The sequence below is a fragment of the Toxorhynchites rutilus genome, chromosome 2 (genome assembly GCF_029784135.1).
Source record: "Toxorhynchites rutilus septentrionalis strain SRP chromosome 2, ASM2978413v1, whole genome shotgun sequence".
Classification (NCBI taxonomy): Eukaryota; Metazoa; Arthropoda; class Insecta; order Diptera; family Culicidae; genus Toxorhynchites; species Toxorhynchites rutilus.
This window is the reverse complement of record NC_073745.1, coordinates 244,596,514-244,616,298: the sequence shown is the minus strand read 5'-3', so window position 1 is coordinate 244,616,298 and position 19,785 is coordinate 244,596,514. Positions and strand designations below refer to the sequence as shown.

The 19,785-nt window shown below is 36.5% G+C and overlaps 5 protein-coding genes across 5 annotated transcripts in view; 3 read left to right on the top strand and 2 right to left on the bottom strand.

Moving 5' to 3' along the window:
* The window catches only part of LOC129764553 (uncharacterized), a 132,007-nt gene that overhangs the window by 4,835 nt on the left and 107,387 nt on the right, over positions 1–19,785 (bottom strand). The gene's annotated exons all lie outside the window — the stretch shown is intronic.
* LOC129764566 (cuticle protein 19-like) lies at positions 3,722–4,124 on the bottom strand. Its single transcript, XM_055763767.1, has 2 exons — positions 4,116–4,124; positions 3,722–4,057 (listed from the first exon to the last, which is right to left on the bottom strand). Exons 1-2 carry the CDS (start codon positions 4,122–4,124, stop codon positions 3,722–3,724), a joined length of 345 nt encoding a protein of 114 aa, XP_055619742.1.
* Positions 4,558–5,004, top strand: LOC129764560 (cuticle protein 19-like). Its single transcript, XM_055763762.1, has 2 exons — positions 4,558–4,609; positions 4,669–5,004. The coding sequence occupies exons 1-2, from the start codon at positions 4,601–4,603 to the stop codon at positions 5,002–5,004; spliced, it is 345 nt and encodes a 114-aa protein (XP_055619737.1). The 5' UTR covers positions 4,558–4,600.
* LOC129764568 (cuticle protein 19-like) lies at positions 14,623–15,036 on the top strand. The gene is made up of 2 exons (XM_055763772.1): positions 14,623–14,637; positions 14,701–15,036. The coding sequence occupies exons 1-2, from the start codon at positions 14,629–14,631 to the stop codon at positions 15,034–15,036; spliced, it is 345 nt and encodes a 114-aa protein (XP_055619747.1). The 5' UTR covers positions 14,623–14,628.
* LOC129764557 (cuticle protein 19-like) lies at positions 18,602–19,180 on the top strand. Its single transcript, XM_055763759.1, has 2 exons — positions 18,602–18,696; positions 18,756–19,180. Exons 1-2 carry the CDS (start codon positions 18,688–18,690, stop codon positions 19,089–19,091), a joined length of 345 nt encoding a protein of 114 aa, XP_055619734.1. The 5' UTR covers positions 18,602–18,687; the 3' UTR covers positions 19,092–19,180.

Here is a 19,785-nt window from a genome sequence, read left to right as displayed (position 1 = left end):
TCTCCGGACACGGCCTGCAATTGCGATCGTTACGAGGTTACGAAAGTTTGAAAAAAATATCAAATAAAAAAAAACAAAACTATAAATATGTGCATTTTATGCTTGTTGTTTTAACGCGTCCCTATATTGCAGTTTGGTTCAACATATATCACAAAGCTTACACTGTTCTTATTTTCCTTAATTGGTTTTAATATTTTGAGTGAATCCTTTCAAAGCATTCCGCAGTTGCTTGTGCGACATTGGAGTAAGAAAACAGAATTAAATCTGCAAATCGAGGGGTTGTATCCGAGACACGATCGCTTAGGACGTAGGACTACGCAATCTTTCTTTTTTGAACTTTGTTGGTTTATCATTTCGGATATTATTTGCGAATACGTCTAAATTTCATAAATAACTCTTTAGTAAAAAGTTCCGACCCTGGACCCTGAAAAGGTTTAATGGCTTGCGTGGTTTTGTAGAATCATTTCGAGAAGCAACGATTATTTCTTGCCTTTGCGAGAACAATACACTAATTGGTCATATGTCGCAATTTGTTTCTCTATATCAATGCACACATTGCACTGAGTAAAGGGTGTGTCACATCAAATTGCATCACGGAAAAAACGCTGTAGAAATTCGTCCAGTAGACCGATCCTTTTGAAAATTTTAGACAGTAAAATAAAAACTATTACACAACTTTTGGCATTTTCTTTTTATTCATACTTCGAGCCCAAGCCCTTATGCTCGCACCTTCTTCTTTACCCCGTCCATAAGGTTCTGTACAACGTCAGGTTGTAGTTTTTTTTTAACAGAAATCCATTTTCTCTTAAAGTCCGCCTCCGATTTGACAACTTTTGGGTTCTTCCGGAGGACCTGATTCATAATCGCCCAATATTTCTCTATTGGGCGAAGCTCCGGCGCGTTGGGCGGGTTCATTTCCTTTGGCACGAAGGTGACCCCGTTGGCTTCGTACCACTCCAACACGTCCTTTGAATAGTGGCACGAAGCGAGATCCGGCCAGAAGATGGTCGGGCCCTCGTGCTGCTTCAATAGTGGTAGTAAGCGCTTCTGTAGGCACTCCTTAAGGTAAACCTGCCCGTTTACCGTGCCGGTCATCACGAAGGGGGCGCTCCGCTTTCCGCAAGAGCAGATCGCTTGCCACACCATGTACTTTTTGGCAAACTTGGATAGTTTCTGCTTGCGAATCTCCTCCGGAACGCTGAATTTGTCCTTTGCGGAGAAGAACAACAGGCCCGGCAGCTGACGAAAGTCCGCTTTGACGTAGGTTTCGTCGTCCATTACCAGGCAATGCGGCTTTGTCAGCATTTCGGTGTACAGCTTCCGGGCTCGCGTCTTCCCCTCCATGTTTTACCTTTCGTCGCGGTTAGGAGCCTTCTGGACCTTGTATGTACGCAGGCCCTCCCGCTGCTTGGTCCGCTGGACGATTGAACATGACAAATTCAGCTTATTGGCGACATCCCGGACCGAACTTCTCGGATCACGTCTAAACTGCTTAACTACGCGCTTGTGATCTTTTTCACTGACGGAATATCCATTTTTGCCGTTCTTCACCTTCCGGTCGATGGTTAGGTTCTCGAAGTATCGTTTTAGTACTCTGCTGACCGTGGATTGGACGTTTCCCAGCATCTTACCGATGTCCCGATGTGACAACTCCGGATTCTCGAAATGAGTGCACAGGATTAATTCACGACACTCTTTTTCGTTCGACGACATTTTTCCAAATTTACGAAAAATTGACAGTGAAGCATGGCCAACGTGACCTATACACTCTTATCTGATTATAAGCGAAAGCTGAAGATATAATTCCTAAAAATTAAATTTCTACAGCGTTTTTTCCGTGATGCAATTTGATGTGACACACCCTTTATTTAACGATAGGCATCTTCCGTGCATCGCCATTACAGGGACGAATGACCTTTGGGTTAAAGTCCCTTCAAAAATAAGAACAGAACAGAACACGAAACATCGCTTCTCGGTCAAAACCGTCAACAAAGCTATGAGCTTGTTGCATTAGAGCAGAGCCGATGCATACGAGAGCGAATACGAGGGGAAACTAAAAGTATCGAAGGTGTGCTTTTCACATGTACAAGAAATGAACAAGTTCCAAGTTTCGCGCAACGGAAACAAGCAACACACACATAGCCAAATACTAATGGCTATACCATGCCTCAGATGGTTGTTTTAATTGCAATGTTAGATGCACTTCTATTGAAATATTCACTTGCCTTCACAGCTCGAGGGGAAACATAAAACACAAAACGAGCAGAATAAGCGACCTTTGTTTGTTTCGGGCACAGAATGATCATGAGAATTCTCCTCAGAGGAGATGCAATATTTATACGCTAGCTACAGCTTACTTACTATGCAAGAGTGGAGTTTACTTTGCAAATATTCTCTATTCGCTATCCCCCTTCGTTGTTCCTATTCTAGCAGCTGCATTAGTTGCCCGTTATTGATAGCTCTGTTCGGGAAAGCACACAAATGGACAGAACAAATGTATGGGGAAATGGGAATGCTTCCAATTTTCTTCAATTTAAACCATATACAGACTATGGGATTGTAATGTAGGGGAACAGGGGGGAATTTGGACCACCTAAGCAAATCGCCTAATATTTCCAAACCAATACGGTCTAAATAAAAAAGTGGCATTGTATACTGAGCTACACTTGTTTTCTCCCAATAAATAATGTTTAATCATTATATAAAGCTTCAATCTACCAAATATATCATAAAATAAAAGAGATGATTTTTGGACATTAAAATTTGATGCGGGGTTATTTGGTCCAGTGTGTGTTTCATCGAAAAAAAACATACTTATGTTCATGTAAAGTATTTTGGAATAATGTTACAATCAGTAACATTGTTTTGGGATCGATACCAGGTTCCTTGGCCAGATTCCAGACCAGAAAAGTTGGATTGACACCATCTCGAATTCTGCATGAATCTTTTCACTGTTGATCGAGCATTTTCAAACACTTTTGATGCTTGGTCAAAGAAAATCCGTTCTCGATGGCCTGCGTTGCTCTTTCAAGCTCCTCCTTCTTCCAACGATGTCTGTCCATCCTCTTTTTGTAATTCAGCGGCATCTGGAATCAATTAGACCAAAGAAAAGTCTCAAACCTGTAGGACCAATTCACCCCACAGAAACGTGTCCATGTCACCCCACACAACACGCAAAAATTAAAATGCAATTAATTTCATTTATTGTTATCAAACTAACAGTTTCGCTACATCAAATTGTTCCTCTTCTGTAGGCGAACAGAACTTTACTGCACAAAACACGAAAAGTTTGTTTAATTAGCGGGAAAAACCTTAAAACCACTATCGGAAAACTCAGATTTTTGACGATCAAAGTGCTTGCTGTGTTCATGTTCCCTCTACTTGCGAAGTTTTACCAAAGTTTTTTTTACTTTAGGTACATACGGTTCAACAATAGAAGGAAATGACATTATAACAAATACAAGTTGAGCCGTAATTTTTGAGATAAAGGGAAATAAAGGGAAATGAGAAAATCACCCCATGTTACCCTATAGCATATCAAACAAATCTTAGAAAATTTCCGAATCGATTAGTGTGCAAATCGTTAAAATCCGTTCGCAGTAAAAATAGTTATTAACGTTAACTTTATTTCATAAAAACGTGACGTGTTTTCTGATTTGGCAAGTTTCGAAGTGAATTGTAATTTATTGATTCAGAACACCACAAAATTTATCTCATCTCCTTAATAATGCTGATCAATTTTAACGTAGCTCTCTCCGTGTGGATGATGTGCGTGTCCCTTCCGCTGAACATGAGCCTGGAATCCGGTCTTATGGTCCGAAGTATAATCAACAACACGATGCGTTCCATCGGCTTCATCCAGAGTGTACTGTCCCTTCACCAGATCTCCATCGCGATGTTCCCACTGGCTCTTGTGATCTTTGGTGTGTCCAACCTTGACGCCATATTCGAATTTATATTTCGGATGGGTATGATGATGATCCTCGTGGTGGCCGTGATGTCCTCCATAGTGCTGAGCAGATGTAACAACAGTCAAACAGACAACCAGAAGGATGATCTGTTCATCGATGACTTAAAATGTTATTCGAAAATAGCTCTAGATTTGATAATTTTACCTTGAACATGATGGTACTTTGTTGTGTTTGACTAATCTGGGAAAACTACTGTGAGGGAAATGATACTATCTACAGTTGATCAAAGGTTTTTATACTTATTCGGCGACGCACAGAGCTTAATCAACAATTTAATCGCAAATTTCACGCCAATGTCACGCAAGCCACTGTGGAATGCTTGCAAATGATTTTCATTTCCACTAATTCGTCCATATTCAAAGTTCGATGATCGTGACCTTAACGTGGTGGGCATTTCTCAGTGTTTCGCGAGATAGTAAGTTATTATGACACGGAAAGCGAGTTTTATAACCCGAGAGGTAGCCTAATAGTAGTAACCGTGCTAATTTGGAACAAATTACTTTGTTTCGATCAAGTAAGTTACGTGACAGTGTCGCTGTATAAATAGGATGTAATTGAAAGAGGACAATATCAGTCGATTGAGAACAGTTCAGTAGGAATCCAAACAACTAATCAATTGTAGAGCGAAGATGTGTAAAGTATGCTGGGACAAATTTAATAAAGATCTCAAATTATTATTGTCTATCGATCCCCACAGATAGTTTTCCTGATTGCTTGTCTTGCTGTCATCGCATCGGCTCAGTACTACGGAGGACATCACGGTCATCACGAGGATCACCACCATTCCCATCCGAAATACAAATTCGAATACGGGGTAAAGGATGGACACACCAAAGATCACAAAAGCCAGTGGGAACATCGCGATGGAGATCTGGTGAAGGGACAGTACACTCTGGATGAAGCCGATGGAACGCATCGTGTTGTTGACTATACCTCAGACCATAAAACTGGATTCCAGGCTCATGTTCAACGGAAGGGACACGCCCACCACCCACACGGAGAGAGCTACGTTAAAATTGATCAGCACTATTAATCAATTGAAACAAACTTGCAATAAAAACATACATGAATTATTATGAACTTAATTGATTTTATGGGATTTTTGATGACAGAAACGCTTCGTTTTACTTCGGAACAAAATTTGTTCAACAATCTCATGAAGAGATCTAGCCGCAATCATCCATCAATCAATTAGCTTTAGTCAATTTTTTCACGCAAACCACAAAACGATCGCAATGAATGATCGAAACATGTAGTAACTAACTATCAGTGAGCAAAGGGCCGGTTTGGATTACGACAGCGATGAATTTGATAACGTGGTCAACGGCTCTATCAAAACCGGTTCAAACAGATACACAGACACATAATGCCATATGTAAAAGATATTAATGCTCGATAGAAATTAGATTTTGTTTACACAGCAACTTCATTTTTTTTAATAAAACAAACGAAAATTACGAAGAGTGCATAAAATTTTTATTTGAATCGATAAAATGGTATCTGTTTTCTGAAGATAATTTCAGCAAATGCTGACCGCGAGCTCGTTTCCGCTGATATCGTGCATATTTTTATCTTGGTGGATGTAAGTGCAGTAGAAAACAATATCGGGAAGAGATAAAAAATTTATTTTTTCTTTTTTTTCCAAAGTTTTTGTAGACAATGCAATTTTTGCTAACCCATTCAATAACAAATAAAATTAACCTTATAAACCTCCTTTTATTTGATTCCTAGAACGTTCCTGTACGATCTTCCCACACAGAGATATTTCTTTTTGAATGAAAAATTATCCCATCGTATTTGATGATGAATAATTCAATAAATAATTATTTTACCGCAAATCGAAAGACAGTTTTGAAAACTCAAATAAATTCTGTAAAAGGTTAATTTATTGCTTTAATGAAAAGAGGGACACGGAACGGGTTGAATCCGAGACACGACCGCATAGTTGACGTTGGATTCCGTTAGGATATCTGTTGCATGCTGATTTTGGATATGTTTGAAAAATTACATCGTTAACTCTTTGATAATGATTTGGTGACTCGGGCCGTTTTGTTTGGTTGTTGGGTATTGTTTATTCACTCTACCAGTATTTACAAACGAATGATGATTACAGAAGGATGATGATTAGTCGTTGAATGGTGCGTTTCAAGATATAAGATACCGAAGTGAAATGAGATGATGAAAGCCACCTTCTGTGGCCCTGGGCGAACAACCGATGTACAAAAGAATAAAATTAAAAAAAAAACTATAAAAAAACATAGTTAATTATAAAAAATTCAAATCCAAAATGACCACCACTATAAAATGGTGAAACGATGAATTTTTTTTTACAATACCTCATCAATATGGGTATCAAATTAAATTGCTATTAGAACATAGTAGATCATGGAAAATCCAAATCCAAGATGACCGCGATCCTCAAATAACCAATTACTTTTTCAAATACTTTCATTCAGCTTGATCTATTTGTTTGTATATTTGAATGTATGTGGGGTAGGTACCATGTAATTTTGCAATCCCTTAAATGTCGGTATCAAATGAAATTATTTGAAAAATAGAATACAGTACATCATAAAAATATTCAGAGGAAAATTAAGCAAGAAATAAAAATTTAAAAAAAGTTAAATGGTTTTATTATAGAGAAATATGTAAATGATACAAATGATGTACTAAAAACTCGAAAATATAATAAGTTAAAAAAAACCTTTCAAGTTAAACGGTTTCTTTGTGAATAAACGTAATAATAATACAGATAATTACTAAAAGCTAGAACATAATTAGGCAACTAGCAGTTAGCAATTATCATACCCCTTCCTTCAATAATCAAGGACATTGATGAGACTAAAATGGTTCACGTTGGATTTCCATTATTCGCATTTAATGGTTTCATAATATGCCCCGCGGTTTCACAAACAAACCATTTGACTTTAAAAGTTGTTTTCACTTATTTTATTTTCTCTATTATAGTGAATTTCAACACATTTTGGCTGGTTCGTCACGTTATCTTCAATTTTTGGAAAAATGTCGAGAGTGAGAATTGAACTCGTGATCTTTAGTGTGAGAGGTACGGATGTTACCACTACGCCAGATCTCCTCCTCAAACGAACACAATTATCGATTTTTCTCATCAGTTAAAACATGTTACTTTATTATAGAGAAACAATATGAAGAAGGTAATTTTTACATTTATTTTTTTTTTATTTTTTCATTTTTACATTCTTATTCAACCAATTTCTATTTTCGCTCCAAACCCAACACGATGCTATTTGCTTCAATGCGAATTTTAATTGGACCAACGACACTGTATCTGCAATACCGATTTCCTCAGGCACCTTGATTTAGAAATCTTAGTTAGGGAAAACATTTCGGTGTTCCCTTACATTTTGCCCTAATTTTTCTCCCGGGCACCTTGGATCTCATGCCTCTGTTAGGGAACACATTTCGGTAGGAACAAAAGTTCCCCCTATTTACATGTATTTGCAATGCCGATTTCTCCGTATCTTCAATTTCGACCAATCAGAACGAGGTATTTCCGTTTGGAGATTATTTTTTTTGACGTGGGATTACGTCTAACCGGAGTATATGGGGGGTAAAATGAAAATCTAAACACAGAATATGCAGGAAAAATTGAATGATTCCTAATGCTTATAACTCGAACATTTCTTACTGAATCGGAATGATATTTGCATCAATTGATAGGGAATTATTCTACGTATGTATCGCAATTAATAAAATGTTATTTTTCATTAGGTAAACAATTGAATAACTGTAAAATGTTAAGCGTTATCTAATCGCCCTAACTACCTCGTTTCGATTGGCCCGATTTACGGTTTCCCCAACACATCCATCATAACCAAGCGGCCTTAGGGAAATCAGCATTGCAATAACATGAAAGTATGGGGACTTTTATTCTCAACGAAATGTGTTCCCTAACACAGACTTCAAAACCAAGCAGTGTTAGAGAAATCGGCATTGCAAATTCATGCAGGTCGGGGGTATTATTGTTCCGACTGAAATGTGTTTACTTGATACAGACTTCTTCACCGGGTCAGCTAGTAATTGTCACTGTAATGAATTGTTATGGAGCTTGAGCTTGAGCTTGGGTAGACTGTACATTTCGTAGTTGCTCTCCGTGATTGACCTGAACCAGCGAAATTGCACAAAGGACACACCGAATGACGCTTGGGAGTAGCAAATCATTCTCATTGTGCAAGTTTCGGTGATTCGAGCATTAAATAGTCAATAACGACGCCGGCCACGACCTTACAGTCACCAGAGGAAGGGAAGGAATGTTAGTATGATATTCGCCGCCCGAAGGCCGGAAGGGTCGCCTCTATAGCGTGGTTCCCTAGCGTTTATCATGGGAGGGATTGTCGTTAGTGAAGGAAGGTAAGAATCAGGATTCACTGGGGTGAGTGATGTGATTAGGAGTTTATCCATTTCTTTTTCTTCCACAATAACCATGGATAACTCCCGTAAAGCGGCCCAAATATTATTATTGTCAATATTATTGCGGAATATTTTTTTTTTTTATAAAAAATATATATTTTATTAAGGCTCATATGGCGTCAGCCTAACGGGGCCGGGAGTTCAATATTTTGACAATGTTTGCTTAGACTATGTTAGTAATATGTAACCGATTACTCGCGGTTGACTCGAGGTTAGTATTACAAGTGTTCTCATAATTGGTATGTCCGTGTCTTCGATGCTCTGTACGTGTGCCCGACACGGGATACTTCCTATTGGGATGCAGCTGACCATTAATCAGCAACGCCCCCCTAGTCTGTACCCCATATCTAGCGTGGTGCGTCTTTCTCGACTCGAGGAATCCAGGATAGAATGGTCACTAGCCGGCTCAATCATCAGCTCGTGTAGAGTTGTCATGAGCGGTACAACCTTTGGCTCTTGTTGAATAATCAGTGGACTGCACAACCTTTGGCCCGTGTATCTGTAAAGAGTGTGTGTATGTATTGCCGCGACTAAGTAAAAGTTTATCGATCGGATAGGAGGGATATGAAACGGGGACACAACGAAGGAAACATCATTAAACGTTGACATCGGCGTTTCTGAGGAACAGGTATAGATGAAGCAGAAGATCAGGATCATGGCTACCTAAGATATCCCGGACGGGGATATCCGATTGTCTGCCTTGTGCTCTCAGTGCTCTAGAGAGCTGAGAGCGAGCAGCATGGAACCGGATACACGACCAGACAACATACTCGATGTCGTGGTAGCCATCGCCACACTCACAAAGATTGTTTGCTGCGAGCCCAATGCGATAGAAATGCGCGTTTAGGTTGTAGTGATTGGACATAAGCCGAGATATCACGCGAATGAAATCACGACCTACATTCAATCCCTTGAACCATGCACTCGTCGAGACCTTAGGGATAATCGTGTGTAACCAACGACCGAACTCATCACCACTCCACATCCGCTGCCAACTTACGAGCGTATACTGACGAGGAATGTGGAAAAAATCATTATAAGCAATTTGCCTTTCAAAAAGTGTGCCTTCTAAAGTGCCCACCTTAGCTAGCGAGTCCGCTTTCTCATTCCCCGGAATCGAGCAATGAGAGGGAACCCATGCTAAGGTAATCTTGAATAATTTTTCGACCAAAACACTCAATAGTTGTCTTATTATTGTTAGGAAATAAGATGAGCGTTTATCAACATTCATTGAGCGGATTGCCTCTATTGAGCTGAGACTGTCTGAAAAAATAAAATAGTGGTCGATGGGCAATGTTTCAATGATCCCTAATGCGTAATATATCGCACCCAGTTCAGCGACATACACGGAACAAGGATCTTTGAGTTTGAAAGAGGCACTGGAATTTTCATTGAAGATGCCGAAGCCAGTGGACCCGTTTATGAATATGAACCGTCAGTAAAGAACATTTTATCAGATCTAACTTTCCCATATTCTGCCGAAAAAATCGGCGGAATAGAATCGGAGCGTAGGTGATCTGGGATTCCATGGATTTTTTGTCGCATGGACAGATCAAAAATGACAGAGGAATTGCAGAAGTATGGGAAGCAAACTTGGTTGGAGATGCCTGGTGAAGGGTGCACGTCGTGTGTAAGGTACTCATGGTATAAAGACATAAAACTTGACTGAGGAGTCAGTTGGAGTAGATTTTCGAAGTTATCAATTACCAATGGATTCATGATCTTGCAACGGATGAGAAATCTGTAGGATAATTCTACAGCGCAATATTTTGGTTTGTGCAATATAGTTGTTCGTCTAGAGGAAATATTGAAAGGTTGTACAATATATTGTGTTATTTTCAAAATCTTGAAAATATATTGTACAAACGGGATAATATTGTGCCGTGTGTTGGCAATATTGTGCAATGTCCTGTCCGTTGGTCTCTAGCGGTCGTATGAACTAGTCATCTCAAGCACGTGTTATTGTCATGAGTGATCAGAATGTCGAAAAAGAATTTATTTGTTGCTCTCGGCTCGGCTGATCAATATCCCAAAGGCACCGTTTTGCCTCTTATTCCGAACATTTAAGCTTTGATGGCCATTAAACAGTGTCTCATTACTCAAAATGGTACTCTTTCGCGAAATTAATATGATTTTTGGATACAATAGAGCCTTCTTTTTCATTTGACTACAATAAAATTGATTTACTAATACATATTCATGGTGAGAAACTAAAAACATGTTTGATCACCACGAACATAATTTTTGTCACTGACTCATAAACTCATGACTTTTAACTTTCTTTTTCTTTTTTAACTTTTAAACTTCTGGACCGATTCATATGATCGATACATCAAATTACAGACAATTAGCTAGTCTTTTTTGGAAAAATGTTTTGCTTGCAAAAAAATTGGATTTTGCTTTTGAAATTATTGATTGTATTTGTTTTTTATAGTTTACATGGTTTCGGGACCAAGGGCGCTGTATCGGTATCGATACCTGTAAATGATTTTAAAGTGAAGTCTATAACCCAAAGCATGTCAGTGTTTAGAATAATACATTATTTATTACATTAAAGTTCAGTAAGTTCACATTTAAAATTAAAGTGTTCGCAACTTGAATCATGCGTATAAACTTGATTTATATTCCGAACACTGATTTAAATGCATATTTCTGCACAAAATATCATTTTATTTCTTCCATTTATTGTAGATTCGTACTGTTTTTTAGCACTTTACATGAAAACAACAAACAAAATAGTAGAAAAAAACTGAAAAATTCACGATACTCATTTTTTTACAGAATTTGCTATGTTACATGCAAACATTTTATCATTGGTTTTGGCTGTCATTTTTTTGCAAATGCTTAATATTATAAACTATAGGCTATATCGATACCTGTAAATTATGTTAAAATGAAGGCTATAACTCAAAGAATTTGAGGGTTTTCATTATTCAATTATTTATAGCATAAAAGTTCAGTAAATTTACATTTGAAAATGAAGTGTTCGGAATTTGAATCATGCGTAAAAACTTGATTCATATTCCGAACACTACCGAACACTAATACTACTTTTTAATGAAGACTTCTGCATAAAATATCATTTCTTTCACCCATTCATTGTAGGTTCATACATTCTCTAGCACCCATGAAAATAATTGAAACAACTTCATAAACTGAAAAATGAACGATGCTTGTTTTTTACGGAATTTGCTAACGCAAACACTTCATCATTGGTTTTGAATGTCACTTTTTTGCAAATGTCTCATATTATAAATTATAGGCTGTATCGATACCTGTAACTGATGTCAAAATGAAGCCTATAGCTCAAAGAATGTCTGTGTTTTTATTACTCAATTATTTATAACATAAAAGTTTAGTGATTTTACAGTTGAAAATGAAGTGTTCGGAATATGAGACAAAACGATATATTCGACCACACGTCGAGCACAACTCAATCGACAATTGAAAATTCTGCTTTTCTCATTTAATGCTGTTTGGGGGCAGAGTTTCATAATATTTTTTGTTAAACCGAAAGCATCACAGGGACTATTTGCACAATGTGGTTGTAAGTCTGTGCTCGCGATTGTGCAATATTTTGCACAACCTTCAATACCGCCTCCATACGGTACAATCTTTTGTGCAAACCAAAAAATTGTACCGTTCTGAATCATATTTCGGACGCTTAAGGCATATGATGCTCAAAACAGATCTAAACTTTATGCACAGGCAATATTTGATAGATATGTTTAATAAATTAATCCAATATGCTTTCAAGCTTTCTACTTTGGTACCTATTTGATTGAAAACATAATTAAATCATCGAATAAAAAGCTTTTGAAATGAAGCGAATAAGAATCAAACTTCGGACACTAATTCAAATTTCGGACAGATTGAATTCAAATTTCGGACACATTATTTTGTAATTTTATGGACGAAAATTACATTACACTTGATTATATTTTATAATCAACTGCGAAACACTTACCATGCAATCACAGTAAACTGTTAACGATGATGAAAACTGATGAAACACGGGAGAAATTTGAATATTTATGAACGGGTAAATTCTACGTTCTCACGCTAAGTATACATCAAAAACAAACGAAATTGAGTACTGTTGTCAGATTTTAGCCGATTATATTAAAATTCAAATGTAGTTCTCAGATGAAATGATAGTGAAACCAAGGGATTACTCTAAAGAAGCAATTGTGATATTAATTTCATAGCTATGTCATCAGTGCATTAAGCATTTCAAAATATTAGAACGAAGTGTCCGAAATATGATGTTGTCCGAAATATGATTCAGAACGGTACAATGATATTAGCCGTCTAGGGGCCGCCGTTAAAATATTGTGCAACTCACATTGCACAATAATATTGAGCGTCCATGGGCCGATTTTTTTTTATCCCTTTTGTTTATTTTAGGCTCATTAGCATTTTAGCTGTAACAGAGCCGAATTTTAATCGTGTACATGTCACATATTTATCATATCTATAATTAGCACATCACACAGTTGCCTATTTTCGGCGTTAGAGTATTCTCTTCTATACCATTGCAAATGGTACATATTTACACAGTAGCCATTTAGGCGAAAGAGTTTTCTATCTGTTCCATTATCCACAGTTAAGACTGGACAGCGGAGACAGTCGTTGATCCATTGTTGAGTTATTTATAGAACAGCAGCCCGATATTTCTGCAGAACAGAGCAGTTGTATGGATGAATCAATCTTATTTCGACCGTGGATCGATCTCCATCGCTGATGATTGTTGCGTGGACGTAGTTATTCTGTAACAACACAAAGATGGTCAATGGGGGCCCTGAGTTTTAAACTCACGATCGATCGCTTACTAAGCGAACGCGCAACCAATGTGGCTACGGAGATCCCCCATGGGCCGCTTAAATCTATCGAAAAATGATTGTGCAATATTTGTGAGTACAAGAGGAAGCTTTTTTTTAGCCTATCGATCGAAGTGTGGAATAAATTAGAGCAGCACTAAATCGCAAATTGTACCAGAAATACAGAATGCTATGGATATTCTCAGAATAAACGATTCGTAACTTTTGTTTTCATGCGTTTGTAAGTACGAAGATTGAAAGGAGTGATGATACTCTCACGTATACATACGCATTCTCACAGATCCACGCACTCTTCACCCACAAACTCAAACAGAATCAAACTCATGTAGAATCGCATGTTACTTCCATGTTTATGTTACTTTTCTTAATGTATTGAAATTTCATAAATTTTCGAAAATTCATATCTTCATTTTGGTGTTTTTGCCACGGTACCACTGTACGTCAAACTTTGTTGAATTGGAAAGGTTTTCGAATAAAAATATACAACAAAAATAGAATTGATAGATTAAGACATAAAAGTTTTTAATATTAAATTAAATTTTTGAGTGAGATTTTTGACAGTGAATTTAAAATGTAATTTTTCCTAAATAGTTAATACATTTTCCAACAACTTTGCCAAACATCATAATTTGATCAGTCTTCTGGGTTTTGAGTTACGATTTTTTAAGAAAGAATAATGATGTTGAATACTTTCTCTTAAAAAATTAGTCGTATTTTAAATTGGACATATAATAATGTAAATTATTATTTTAGGTAGTTTCCCTCATAAGTACCAAGCTTCAAAACAATCGGAGAGGATCGGATTAGCGTCTGGCTGATCTTGCGTGGAATTCTCGCGTAATTTTGGAAAAGAAACTTATCTGCATTGATCGATTCCCTTCATCAATATTCTCTTCCGTTAAAAACTCAGCAATAAAAGCATTTCCTTATGTGTTCGGCGATCAGTCGTGTAAGAGAAAACCTCGTTTATCAAACTATGTGATAAAACAGGTAAACTAAAAGAAAAAAAATACTTTCATTATAACTACTACAACTGTTTACAATATCATCCAACATTTACTAAACTCAACACCTGACAGCATACTCATGTGATGTGTATATCATACATGTTGAGGGTGTCGTGAACTTGTTGTACCAAACAAAGATTGCAAACAAATTTCTCGAGCTCAAGTTCAAGCCAATTACAACGATTCGAAACCACGCCAAATATCTATCAATTAGAAATGGTGTGTATGCATGTCATGGACAAAACGAAACTGAAACGAAAATCGTTGACTAATTAGCCAGTATAAAAGCTTAGAAGAAATTAGCAATCGATATCAGTTATTGTACTGCATTCGAATTGCCAAGTTTACAGGAGATCCAAAATGTATAAGGTAAAAACGCTGTAGTTCAGTTTATATGAGTTGAATTGATACGATTCATTTTCACCGCAACAGATCATCGTTCTGGTTGTCTGTTTGTCTGTTGTTGCCTCTGCCCATTACTATGGAGGAGATCATGGCCATCATGAGGATCATCATCATTCCCATCCGAAGTATAAATTCGAATATGGCGTCAAGGATGGACACACCAAGGATCACAAGAGTCAGTGGGAACACCGGGACGGAGATCTGGTGAAGGGACAGTACACTTTGGATGAAGCTGATGGAACTCATCGTGTTGTTGACTACACCTCGGATCATAAGACCGGATTCCAGGCTCATGTTCAGCGGAAGGGACATGCCCATCACCCACATGGAGAGAGCTGGGTGAAAATTGATCAGCATTACTAAATAGCTTTGTTTGGTATAGGACCACAAATGTTTAATACTGAATTGTAAACAACTGTTTGAGATTGTTGATTGAAATACAACTCTTGTGCAGTATGTTGTAGTTTTTGTGATTTTTTGAGTCTCCCGTCGCAACCTATATATCGCATCGTATGGAATCATGCTCCGTAATTTACACTTGATTCGTAATTTCTTATTGATGGTTATAGATGACTCAGTATCCATCGTAGCAGTCGTTCTATAGTGGACATAGCTGAAAGAAATCGCTGTCATTCAAACAAATCAAATCAGTCAATTTATTTATTCAAAACAAAAATTTTCAGCTCAATTCACTTTCCGGAAGTAACACAAATCATATGGATTGGCACACTAATTAAAGGAACCGAAATTTTAATACGTTTCCGAAATTTATTTTTGTTTTAAAGCTGTCTAAGCTAATATATCACTTCTAACAGTTTGGCTGAAAAGTTCATAAGCTTGACATCTAGATGGCGCCTCTTGCAAAAATCTACTTGACTATCACAAAGCACCATCATTCAATAGATACGTGTCAAATTTTGACAGCAATCGGTCGATTGGTTCGTGAGTTACAGCATTGAGAGTGAAGCAACTTTTGTTATTGTGAAAAAAATGGAAAAATCACAAATCAATGAAAACGATGGCAAAATTGCATGAATTGGTCTTCGAATTGCTTCCGCATCCACCGTATTCTCCAGATCTGGCCCCAGCGACTATTTTCTACTCGCAGACCTGAAGAGAATGCTCGCTGGCAAGAGATTTAAGACCGATGATGAAGTGATTACCGAAACAGAGGCCTATTTTGAGGAAAACCGAAAGAGTACAATAAAAATGGTATCTAGTTGCAAGATCGCTATAATCGCTGTGTCGCCCTCGAAGGCAATTATATTGAATAATAAAATAGAATTTTGCAAAAAAAAAAATAATTTTGCTGTGTTACCTTTTAAATTTTTCAGCCGAACTGTTATCATGTATGCATATATTAACATAATTAGAATACCAGGTATATTACACCGCTTGTAAGATACACACACTCTCCAATACAAAGTAGTTAATTTAAAAAAAAACTATACAACTTATACATTGAAACTATTTTTTCGCCTATCACTACATGAAAAAAGTGGGGAGTAATATAACTGGTATTCTATTTACGTGGTGCATATATCGATATTTGAGTTCCCGGTGGGTAAACAATGAAGCCTTCCTTTAATTGTTTAACTACTTTTTTGCACAAGAAATCAATTTTTCGTTTCACTTTATATGGGCATTTAAATAATATCTCGGGCAAAGAGATTCATGTCAGGGTGGAGTAGTAGTAATATATCGAAGTCAGGTTGAATGAACAGACAGATTTGTATTCATTCGTCACGTCAATTAAAATAACCATTCGCTAGAATAGTTCATCAGTCATCCTTGCTATTAACGCTCGTCCATTCATTTCTAGTCAATTCAAGTCATGTTCACTGTGAATGCTGAAGTGGTTATAGTCGAAGCGAAACGACAGTGAGAGGAGATTCGTTTTTCATGTTTCGTCTTCTAAAATGTTGGACCCTGTCAGCTATCATATTATGCATAATGCATAATGCATAATAAATGACTAATGTCATGCCAACTCGACTGGCTATTGGCAGCACCATTTAAGATTGCAATGAAACGTTGTGGGTGTAAAATGTTTAAACGTGAAACAAATATACACTGAGAAAAAAATAGTATTCTTTTTTTGTTTACAAAAAAAAACTTTAATTTGTAATATCTAAAACATATATTTTAAAATGTATTTAATTTTTTTCATATAAAATAGAAGTCAACTACAAATTTTAAAAATATGTCCGGGATGGTTTTTGACAAACTTTGATTAACATCGATTTTTTATGAATTTTCGAAACTTCGAATATTTGCTAGTTAACAATAATTTTTAGCCACAAATTATAAATCCTGATGTGATTGAAAACAAAATAGCTCATTATCAATCGCTTTCTAAATGGAGCCTTTCTCGAGACAATAAAAAAAAATCTAATTTATTGTCTTTTTTATAGCAAATAGGCCCTTTTAATATGTTTGTCCTATTATACCGTCATGTTCATGAAATTTTATTAATTTGCTTATAATTTCCAACAATATGATAAAAATATTTAGTACTTATGTTGAAAAACTGCATGATCCGCAAAATTTAAAGGTGCTTCTAAAAGGACATTACATCACATTAACTTAAGTTTCTCAATCACTGACACGGTTCAGAAACGTTTTTCAGATCAACGTTTCTTATCGTTTTTCGGAAACCGGCCGCAACACGAGAAAATTTTGTTGCAGTTCATTGTGATATACTATTATTCACTCTATAAGGAAGATTGTTCGACTGAGGAACGATTTTTGAATCTGAGTAACTTTATATACTTATACAGAGGTACCTTAAAGATACCTGACTTCAGGTACAATCTTGGCATAACGTAAACAAGTTAATTGATTTTGTACTTAACCCATAATGCCCGGTTGAATCAACGAGGTTTATTTGTGATGTTGGGATTTCAATTCTACATTGAAAACTGTTCGTGTATTGATTGTGCAACACGAATAATATGTTAAAAGTTTGTATGAGGAAAAACAAAAGATTTTATAATATCGCTACGTTTAGTACTAAGGCACATGTCTCCAAATGTTTTTCAACGTAACTACTAAACATATAATTATACTATAATCATATATTTGATAAAAATGTTGGAAATCTAAAGCAAATTCATAAAATATTTTGAACATAACGAAGTAATACGATAAACAGAAATTAGAAATATTTTTTTTAAATATCTCGAGAATAGCTGCATTTAGAAGGAGATTGATAATGAGCTATTTTGTTTTAAATCACATCAGGATTCGAAAATTCATAAAAATTCGATGTTCAACAAAGTTTGTCAAAAATAGTTTTACGATCTTGGACTTATTTTTTAATTTTTTTACATGACTTCTATGTTATATGAAAAAATTAAAAAAAAATCAAAAATATATACTTCAGATATTGCAAATTCAAGTTTTTTTTTTTGCAAAAAAAGAGTAAAGATTTTTTTCTTAGTGTATATTTTTCCATGTCTAAGCATTAATACTCTATAACTCTTTCTAAGATACTATTTTAGTATGACTCATGGTTTTTGAGATATAAATTATCAAATATTTCTCTTACTAAAATCGATACGCCATTTTCAAAAGTAACACTTGAGTCAAAAAAGCTGTTTTCCTCCAACAATTGTTTCATATTTCCTCCAACCCAAACGGAATACAAACTTTCATTCGAATCAAAAATACTCATGTTTTGTCATTTGTCGAATTCATTTTGAACTGCTCTATAATATCTCGTATCTGTTTCAAGCTGTCGCGCAATCGATGTTTGGTTTCGGTTAACTCGATTAGACGTCCAAATTTCTCGAACAACGAGCATGCTAACTGGGCATAATTGATTAGCAAGCGATAAGATAGACATTCCTAATTAGCGTGCTGCACGCCATGGTCAGGAAAAGGCAAAAAAACAAAAATCAAAATTGGTAGCGATCCAAGAATGGGTATATAAGTTAGACTGCCAACCCAAATCGACAATAGTTGCAGTGAAACATTCCATTATCAAAGCAATTGATTTGCAGGAGATCCAAGATGTTCAAGGTATAATTGGCAGAGTTTTCATCATTCATTCGTTTCAAAAAAATTGTTCCCCGATCCAGATCATCGTTTTGGTTGCCTGTCTGGCTGTTGTTGCCTCTGCCCAATACTACGGAGGAGATCACGGTCACCATGAGGATTACCATCATTCCCATCCGAAATACAAATTCGAGTACGGAGTGAAGGATGCGCACACCAAGGATCACAAAAGTCAGTGGGAGCACCGTGATGGAGATGTGGTGAAGGGCGAGTACACTCTGGACGAGGCCGATGGAACTCATCGTGTTGTCGAGTATACTTCGGATCACAAGAGCGGATTCCAGCCCCATGTTCAGCGGAAAGGACATGCCCATCACCCACATGGAGAGAGCTGGGTGAAGATTGATCAGCACTACTGAGAATAGGAATAAACTTGTTTCCGGTATCGTTTTTCCGCGCATGAGTATGAAACGTTCGAAAATATATCGATTTTGATTTTTCAGAAGTATATTTGTTTTGAATAATTTAACTGATGAGAACTTTTTTTTTTGGTAAACTTTCTATGACTTTTACTTTTTGATGATTGCATCATTTAGAACAGGGTGAATTAAATTCCTACATTTTACATGAAAATAGTATTTTTGAAAAAAATTGTTGGTGCCAAATCTGCTGTCATTTCGTTTTTTTTGTCAAAAATTTGCACTCTGGGACGTAGTCTTTTCATCGGAATACGAGGCAAAACGTATGGTTTAGGGTGCCAATGAAAATGATCATCTCGATTTTTCAAATGGAATTTGATTTAGACCGATTAAATACCCAATGCAAAATATTAGCTCAATCGGACTTCATTTACTATTGTCGCAGATGTCAAAATTTAAGTTTTCTGATAATCGAAAAATCACCCAAGGAGGAAGTAAAGGAAATCGGAGTTTCAAAAAAAAAATTGATGCCAAATGTCTTAGAATTGCATGAAAAGTTGAGATTTACTGTTAGAAACAACCAAGCGCTAGAAAGTTAATTTTCGACAAAAATTTTTTTTTTGAGATAACAGTAAATCTCGATGTTTCATACAGTACGAATACAGTACGAATAAGCTAATATTTTGCCGAGGGT